Here is a 9,196-nt window from a genome sequence, read left to right as displayed (position 1 = left end):
ACAGTCAATAAAACCTGTTGGGATACAAGCAACAAGGGGATAGTCATACAGTCATAAGTGGGAGGAGATGGGTGAAAAGAAAGATGGGAGAATTAATAGTAATAGTAATACAGACTTAGTAAATAGTTGGACAGTGTTGAGGGAATTATTTGTTTAGCAGAGTGATGGCATTCTGGGAAAAACTGTTCTTGTGTCTGGTTGTTCTAGTGTGCAGTGCTCTATAGCATCGTTTTGAGGGGAGGGGTTGAAAGAGTTTATGTCCGGGATGTGAGGGGTCTGTAAATATTTTCACAGCCCTCTTTTTGACTTGTGCAGTATACAGGTCCTCGATAGAAGGCAGGTTGGTAGTAATTGTTTTTTCTGCAATCCTAATTACTCTCTGAAGTCTGTGTCTGTCTTGTTGGGTTGCAGAACCGAACCAAACCAAAGGTGTCACAGAGAAGGATCAGTGAGGAACAGAACTCATGTTGCTGCTGCTTCTACTTGTGCTGCTTCTGTGGCCTTGGGGAGCCTGTGGGATGCTCAAAGCCAAATGCCTCCTAACTCTGAAGCAGAGTCAAATAGACCCAAGCAATCATTACAAACCAGGAGATTATTTCATTAGTGGCATACTCTCTGAAAAAAAGGGAACTTTTGAAACATTGAGCTTCTATAAAAGCCCTTCAACAAAATTTTACTCGTAAGTCTGTCTTCCTGCACTGCACTAGAGCCTCTCCATATCCAGTGAATGTCCAGTGAATGTCTCAAAAAACACCTTCATGAAACAACAAAAACACCATTGAAGGTCACCTAACATAGTCTCTCAGCTTTCGCCTCGGCCTCAGAGCTAGGGAGAATAAGTGAGCCTTCAGCAGCTTATGAACATCTTCCAGGTGGGAGACAAATCTCCACAAATAGTTATAATATGATGTATATAAGAGAACTAATAATAAAGTGGGATTTTTAGCCATTCAGTGTCTTAAAAAAATAATAACAGAATTTGAAAATCCCCAAAGTTACAATCAAGTATGGAAGCTATCTGGAGAGATCAGCCACCTCTATTAAAAGAGAGGAACATTCCATCAAATATGGAATAAAATGCTTGAAAACTGACTGATGAAACTGACATTGTGTTAGTGTAGCTGGAAGATTGAAATATTCTATGAACCAAAATTCCCTTGAAATATCACATCAACCAAAACTCCATATCGTTGTTAGGCTTTTGCTGTGGTAATATTTTGAAAGTTTTCAGTTTGGAATAATATTTGAGTGGATTTAAAGTATTGTTAGGGAAGAAAAGTGAAATATTATTTTAATTGATATACTTGCAGACTATCACACCCGTATTTTTGGAAAAGCCTGCCCTTCCTTTTCACCATGGAGGACATCAATCGGAACGACCATATCTTACCCAACATCACCCTGGGTTATAATATCTATGACAATTTCTTCAAAATAGAGATGACTACAGAACCTTTGCTGGATCTCCTTTCAGACGGGGAGGCCAATGTGCCCAACTACAGGTGTGGAAGGCAGAGAAACACAGTGGCTGTTCTGGAAGACGCTGAGACTGGCATTTCCATCCAGATTTCAAACATGTTGCACACCTACAAAATCCCCCAGGTGCGTCTTTCTTGTGGAGAGTTTTCAGTCGTGGAACTTTCAGTTAGAAGTCCTCTGATGCAAATGAAAAGCAAAGTTTGATTAAGAAAACAAGAGGATTTATATTTTGCACATTAAATTTAAAATGTCACCATCTTCCATTATTTTCAGGTCAGCTACAGTTTTGCTTCCCAAATTCTGAGGGATAAAACACATTTTCCCTTCTTCCACCCATTGTTCCCTGCTGAAGAAGTCCAGTACCAAGGGATGGTCAAACTGCTCCTCCATTTCAGATGGACCTTGGTTGGCCTTATGACTTCAGAAACTGACCAAGAGGAAAGGTTCATAAGGACAGTGTCTTCTTTGATGCTAAGAAATGGCATTTGTACAGTTATATATCAAAGCTTTCCACTAAATGTGCATCAGATAGTTGTAGAACCTAAACAATATTTCAAATGGAGAAAAGTCAATGTGTTTGTTTATGGTTCGGGGATTAATGCATTCTGGAACGGAATGGTGATTCTACAAACAATACTTCGAGATTTTCAGCAACATGTTCTGGATAAAGTCTGGGTCACTACAGCTCACTGGGACCTTAATTCTGATTTCATGTTTGATCTTCGTTCCCTTAAGTATGTTTATTCCATTTTTTCCTTTTTGATACAGAAAAGGAAATGGGGAAAATATGACTCTTTTGGTCTCTTCCTCCAATCCAAATTTAAATTTTTGAGGAAAACCTTTAGATGTGGATTCATTAAGGATGCCTTTTCAGTGAAAATCTGGTGGCGATGCAGACAGAGAGGACATCTGGAGGCTCTGAAGAAAGAGGAAATTGATCGGTTCCTGGCTCAGGACAGTTATCTCATTTACAACACCATCTGGGCTGTGGCTAGGGCCTTACATTCAGTTAATGAACATACCTCCAAGCGATCAGGGAGGAATGTCTTTACGAAAAGGGAAGCTCCCAGGCTGAAAGTTTGGCAGGTATTTCTTTCCCACCCAGAGATAGTTCTCCCGCAGATGGGAATGATTTTAAAGTGGCTCTCTTAGTTACTTATTCTAAAAAGATACATCATCCTGAAACATAAATCCACTTAGTTGCAAATTGTTTGCAAAGCAAAAATGAATTGTTCGCCTTCTTTTCCTTTAAAATGCTTGTTTTTGCAATATTACCATTTTATTTTTATTTCAAAGAGAATGCTTTTATATCTCATCACTTCAGCCATTATTCTCTTTCAATTGAAGATCTTCTAGTAACTATTTATTTTTTATTTGATTTGATTTGTCAATTGCTTACAAGATAATAGGTATAAGTATAAACATAGTTATGAATACATGAATACATATAGGAAAAATAAAAGAAACAATAGGACAGGGATCTTAGGCATGCTTGTGCGCTTATGCATGCCCCCTACAGACCTCTTAGGAAAGCGATGAAGTCAATAGTAGACAGTCTAAGGTTAAAGTTTTTGGGGTTTGGGGAAGAAACCACAGAGTCATGTAGAGTATTCCAGACATTGATCACTCTGTTGCTGAAGTCGTATTTCCTGCAATCACGTTTGGTGTGGTTAACCATGAGTTTGTATCTATTGTATGCTCTTGTATTGTTATGGTTGAAGCTGAAGTATTTATTGACAGGTAGAATATTGCAATGTATGATTTGATATACTATACTTATATCAGACCGAAGGCGACGTAGTTCGGGGTTTTCTAGGTAAGAATTTGAAGTCTGGTGGCATAAAGTATTCTGGAATGAGTGGAGAACTCTTCTTGTGAAATATTTCTGGACTTTCTCTACCGTGTTAATATCAGATACGTAATGTGGGTTCCAGACTGATGAGCTGTATTCAAGTATTGGTCTAGCAAATGTTTTAGTTAGTAGCGTTCTAGTTAGTAGTGTGATATTACCAGAGGAAAAGCTACGTAGGATTAGGTTAACAACTCTTAACACCTTTTTGGCTATGTAGTTACATTGGGCTCTAGCACTTAGATCATTTGTGATGAGTACTCCAAGGTCCTTGACAGAGATTGGATCATCAACAAGGTCTTGACTATTCAGCTTGTATTTTATTTTCTGATTTTTTTTTGCCAATATGTAAGACAGAGCATTTACTTGTTGAGATTTGAAGTTGCCATTTGTTTGACCATTCTGATTGGCCCAGATATTATGCTGTGTCCACATCTCAATACTTTGACCTTTTTCTCTGGAAATGGAAGGACTGCTGTGTCCCAGTGAACCTACTGATTCCCACCTGATAGGTTGGAATAGTTTACCACTTCTGAGTCCCAAACCCTAATCGACTGCCCTTCTGTTAAAAGCCTCCCTTTGCCCAGAGCCTCTTTCCATTCCTTGGGTACAACCAGCTTGTTCCTTTTGCCTCAGTATGGTTGCAGAAAGCAATGGATGGAGAAAGAAATAAGTCTTTTGAAAGGATCACTTGGTCAACACTGGGAGGAATCTTAACTTTATTTGAACACAGAGAAAATAATGTTACAAATTCTGCCAGTGTAGATCAACGGATCTTTTCATAATATTTCTGATATGCTTTGTAAAGTCTTCATTTCCTTTCCAGCTGCATTCCTTCCTTCAAAGTTCTCAGTTCCACAATAATTCCATAGATGGTGTATATCTGGATGAGAAAGGAGATCTGACAGCTGACCTGGACATTGTGAACTGGGTCATTTTCCCAAACAGATCTCTCAAGGGAGTGAAATCTGGGACTGTAGCAAAAGGGGCATCCCAGGATTTTAAAGTTACCATCGACCAGAAGAGTATCACAAAGTTGGAGACATTGAACAAGGTGAGACTAATATTTATTTTATTCCACTCAAGGTGGCAAAAAGAGCACTGTAGTTTTTGTTTTTATTTTTTTATTAATAATCTTTATTGAACATATTTTCACAATAAAAAGCCCTTTCCACTCATTACAGTATGTTCGTACCTGTTTTCACTCACATTGACCTATTTCTAAATGTGTAGGTTATTACTAACTATCGTTACAGTTATTCCTACATTCACTTTAAGGCATATTTTCACATAGATATTTCCATAATTATTTACATGGTTATTATTTCATCTTACCATAACTCCTACATATCTTTCATCCATCTGCTTTACGTCTACCTTCCAACTAATTGTACCCTAAGTTCCAAATCTCATAGTACTCTGTTTCTTCTCTGTCTTTCAATTCATTTCATAACCTATCCATCTCTGAGAATTTTAAAACTTTTTTTATTATCATGGTGTTGGAAGGAATATTGTCACATTTCCAGTTCTGGGCAAAGGCAATTTTTGCCTAAGTTATTATATGAAGTATGATATATTGATTTTTTTGCCAATTTTATATCTTAATATACCCAAAAAAATACCTCTAGTTTTAGTTCAGTTTTTTGTTTTGTAATTTCTTCTAGCAAATTATTGATTTTGAGCCAATATGTCTTAGCTTTAGGGCAGGTCCACCACATATGGAAAAAAGTTCCTTGTTCATGATCACACTTCCAACAATTTGCCAACCTGTTAGGGAACGTTTTAACCAGCCTTGCTGAAAGTAAGTGCCAGCAATAGAACATTTCATAGAAGTTCTGTTTATAGGCTGCTGATAATGTTAATTTGTAATTTGTTTCCCACAATTTTCCAAATCTTCCAATTCAATGGTATATCCAAAAAGTTTTAGCCCAAATTATCACAGTCTCCTTTACTGTTTGTATTTCATTCTAAATGTTAAAAGATAGTTATACATTTTGGTAATCATTTTTCTCCTATCCCCTGTAGAATTTTATCAAATTCTGAGCACTGTACTTTTTAGAAGGGTTGGGGGTTTGCTTTCAATGCCATCATGTTACTTGATTTGGCTCTCAAGATTGCCAATATCTTCACAATCTGCAAATATTGTTACTTCATAATCTTTAAACTAAAATTGAGGAGTAGGGTGGGCAATCGTCATTACCTTTAGAAACTAATTCCAAGCAAAAAAACACTATCTAAGTGTTAGAAATTCTCTTTATAGATAGCACCACAGAGCAAACAAAGAGTATAGTCACCATGTGCTTTAGTGTTCGACTGTTTAACTGTAACAGGAAACCCTACTTAGAACAAAACAGCATAGCGTATATACCATAGATCCAAACTTGTAAACACTGCCATCAACTGCCTGCTGTAGTTGTTGCATAAAAGTACATATCCAACAACGCATTCCAACAATCAATCAAATGCTTATTTTCAATGCACAACATGTGTACAATGAAATTGAAATTTATAACAATAACCAATTTAAAATTTAATAACCACTCATATAAGGAGGCAGGGAATAAAGAGAAACAAGAAAGAAAGAAAGAAAAAAACACAATGAGGTATTATATCTCTGTTTCCTTAGCCCTTGCCTCTTTCAAGGTGTGTGGAAAGCTGTCATCCTGGATTCAGGAAGGTGGCTCAGGAAGGGAAGCCCATCTGCTGCTACGACTGTCTTCCATGTGCAGAAGGAACCATCTCTACCAAGGAAGGTGGGTGATAACAGAAAAGGGGCAGGCATATTTCATGAAAAGCTAATTTGATAGGCATTTTTCAGCCTAGCTTTAAATATATATATCTTGTAATACAGATAATTTACTACATAGATAGTGATAAAAGTAATGTAACTGAAACCAGAGACAGGTTATTAAAAGAAAGGATATCAATGAGGGCTTGACATTAGAAGGGAGAGCCAGTTTGGTCTAGTGGTTAAAGCATCAGGCTAGAAAGCAGGAGATAATGAGTTCTAGCCCCTCCTTAGAAAGCCAGCTGGGTGACTCAGCCTGATTCACCTCACCAGGTTCTTGTTGTGGGAAAATAAGAAAAAGGAAAGTGTGTTGAATATAAAAAAGGAAGGGACCTTGAAGAACTTCTAGTCCAACCCCCTTGCTATTTTGGCTTGTTAAGTAGTTAAGTAGGAATATAAATAAATAAAATTATATTATGGTATTTCTTGCTCTTCATTTTTTTCTGGGCATCCATGGAGAAATGGTTAAATTCGTATCCTTGCCTTGCCTTGCCTTGCCTTGCCTATGGATGAATTTAACATGTATAACATGCCAAGTACCCTTTCTCCCTCCCTCCTTCCCTTTTTATTCTTCCTTTAAAAAGCTTCCATATCAAAAATGAGGGACATTTTCTTTTTGGAGTCCCAGAAAGGACTGTAAAACTGTGGTTGTTGTTCCTTTTTATCCATCCTCAAAGGAGATGTCCAAGGAGATGGAAACCATTGGTGCTTGCTTTCCTGGGATGGTTGTGAGGATAAAGAAACAGGGGAATCCAAGAGCCAGGGGAGTTGGAATACAAACAGGAGATCTGGCCATTTCCTTGATTAAAGTGGAAGGTGGCCTTGAATTTGCAAAGGACCATTTAATAAAACAGCTTCCTTACCAGAGGGTTTACAACATGACCAGCAGCAGTTGAGTTCATTGGAGAAATATATTCCATCTTAAAAGAATCAGAGCTGAAATGGGATCCCCACTTGAGTCTTGATCCAACCTTCAGTCCAATCCTTTATTCCTTCTTGTGCTTGAACTACTCTAGTCATTGACCATGCCTTCATAAATCATTGGGGAGGGGTGTGTGAAGTACTTTGTATTTCATGGAAACTGGAATTCCAATTTCCAAAACGTTGCAGCACACTATCTTTCTCCAAACACATTCATCCACACATCACCAGTTTCACTCCAACGATGCATGGGAGGGAAACACCTTTATGAAGATGTTAATCTTTCTCTTTTCAGATGCTGAGAAATGCACCAAATGTCCAGCAGATCAGCATCCAAATATCAACCGAGATGGCTGTGTACCTAAGATTGAAACTTTCCTATCCTATCAAGAACATTTGGGGATCATTCTAGTTTCTCTTGCCTTGTTCTTATCTTTGATAACAGGCTTAGTCTTGGGAATCTTCATTAAATTCCAAGAAACTCCCATAGTTAAAGCCAACAATCGGGATCTCTCCTACATCCTCCTTATCACCCTTCTCCTTTCCTTCTTGACTTCATTCCTATTCATTGGCCGCCCAAGGACTGCCACTTGCCTGCTGCAACAAGCGGCATTCAGCAACATCTTTTCAGTTGCCATTTCTACTGTCTTGGCCAAAACGGTCATGGTGGTGTTAGCATTCTTGGCCACAAAACCAGGGAATAAAGTGCAAAGATGGCTAGGGAAGACCTTGGCCAATTCTATCATCTTTTTATGTTCTGGTGTCCAAGTTATCCTCTGCAGCATCTGGTTGGGCACTTCTCCCCCATTCCCTGAGTCAGACACACACTCACAATCTGCAGAGATCATCCTGCAATGTAATCAAGGCTCCATTGCCATGTTCTACCTTGCCCTTGGCTACATGGGTTTCCTGGCTGTAATCTGCTTCATGGTGGCTTTCCTGGCCAGGAATCTCCCTGGGGCCTTCAACGAAGCCAAGCTCATCACCTTCAGCATGCTGGTCTTCTGCAGTGTATGGATATCCTTCGTTCCCACCTACCTGAGCACCAAGGGAAAGTACATGGTGGCTGTACAGGTCTTCTCAATGTTGGCTTCTAGTGCTAGCCTGTTGATCTTAATTTTCCTACCCAAATGTTACATCATTATTTTAAGACCAAAGTTGAATACAAAAGAATATTTGATGTCAAAATAAAGTAGCATGTTTATGTGGATCTCAGAAACGTCAGTTAATAATTGTAACAAATAGTACTTTTATTTTATTGTTCTTTAAAAAAAATACCCCCACTAAGTATGTGGTCTCAATCATTTGACCATATTGAACATATTTATTTGAACATATTGAACATATGAACATATTGGACCGGATGAAATATGTGCATACTTCTTTAAAAAGCTATCCACTGCCATAGCCAAACCTCTAAGCATAATCTTTGAAAAATCTTTCAGGACCAGCTCCTTGCCAAAACTATGGTCTCAAGACACGGTCATCCCCATCTTCAAAGGGAGAGCCCAGCCTAGTTGAAAATTACAGACCAATCTCTTTATGATGTGACACCTGTAAAGTCATGGAATCAATTATGAACCAATCCATCATCCTCCACTTAGAAACAAACAACCTACTCTCTAATAAACAATTTGGTTTCAGGAAAAAAACTATCATGTAATCTGCAACTCTTACACTGCAAAAACATATGGACTACACAACTTGATCAGAGCAAAGCAATAGTCTCAATCTACATAGACTTCTGTAAAGCCTTTGATTCAGTGGTACACGACAAACTACTCCTAAAACTAAAATCTTTTGGTATCTCTGGACACCTGCATAACTGGATAGAAGCATTCCTGTCAAACAGACAACAAATAGTCAAAATTGGGAGCGTCCTATCAAATTCTGTACCTGTCAATAGTGGTGTCCCCCAAAGGCAGTGTTCTAGGACAAACTCTTTTCATACTCTACATAAATGACCTCTGTGATCATATAAAGAGGAACTGCATTCTCTTCGCTGCTGATGTCAAGCTATTCAACACCACAGACAATACTGCTACCCTTCAAAAAGACCTTGACTATGAATCAGAATGGTCAAACAAATGTCAACTTCAAATCTCAACAAATAAATGCTCTGTCATACATATCGGCAAAAAAAAAATCAGAAAATAAAA

The 9,196-nt window shown here is 38.2% G+C and overlaps 1 protein-coding gene across 2 annotated transcripts; it reads left to right on the top strand.

The window, feature by feature from the left end:
* Positions 1-415: 415 nt before the first annotated feature.
* On the top strand, positions 416-8,325 carry LOC148128679 (vomeronasal type-2 receptor 26-like). 2 transcript variants are annotated; one of them, XM_087948605.1, is made up of 6 exons: positions 416-679; positions 1,311-1,602; positions 2,248-2,565; positions 4,155-4,382; positions 5,955-6,081; positions 7,333-8,325. In XM_087948605.1, the coding sequence occupies exons 1-6, from the start codon at positions 465-467 to the stop codon at positions 8,226-8,228; spliced, it is 2,076 nt and encodes a 691-aa protein (XP_087804731.1). In that variant the 5' UTR covers positions 416-464; the 3' UTR covers positions 8,229-8,325. The 2 variants fall into 2 exon arrangements, with proteins under 2 accessions (XP_087804731.1, XP_087804730.1); XM_087948604.1 differs by having other exon boundaries at positions 1,753-2,565.
* The last annotated feature ends 871 nt before the right edge of the window (positions 8,326-9,196 follow it).

This window comes from Notechis scutatus, unplaced genomic scaffold (genome assembly GCF_049901735.1).
Source record: "Notechis scutatus isolate UNSWTSFEM ecotype Mainland unplaced genomic scaffold, rNotScu1.2 NSCUCTG21, whole genome shotgun sequence".
Taxonomy (NCBI): domain Eukaryota; kingdom Metazoa; phylum Chordata; class Lepidosauria; order Squamata; family Elapidae; genus Notechis; species Notechis scutatus.
Note: the sequence above shows the minus strand (reverse complement) of the source record. Positions and strands in the feature narration are given on the sequence as shown.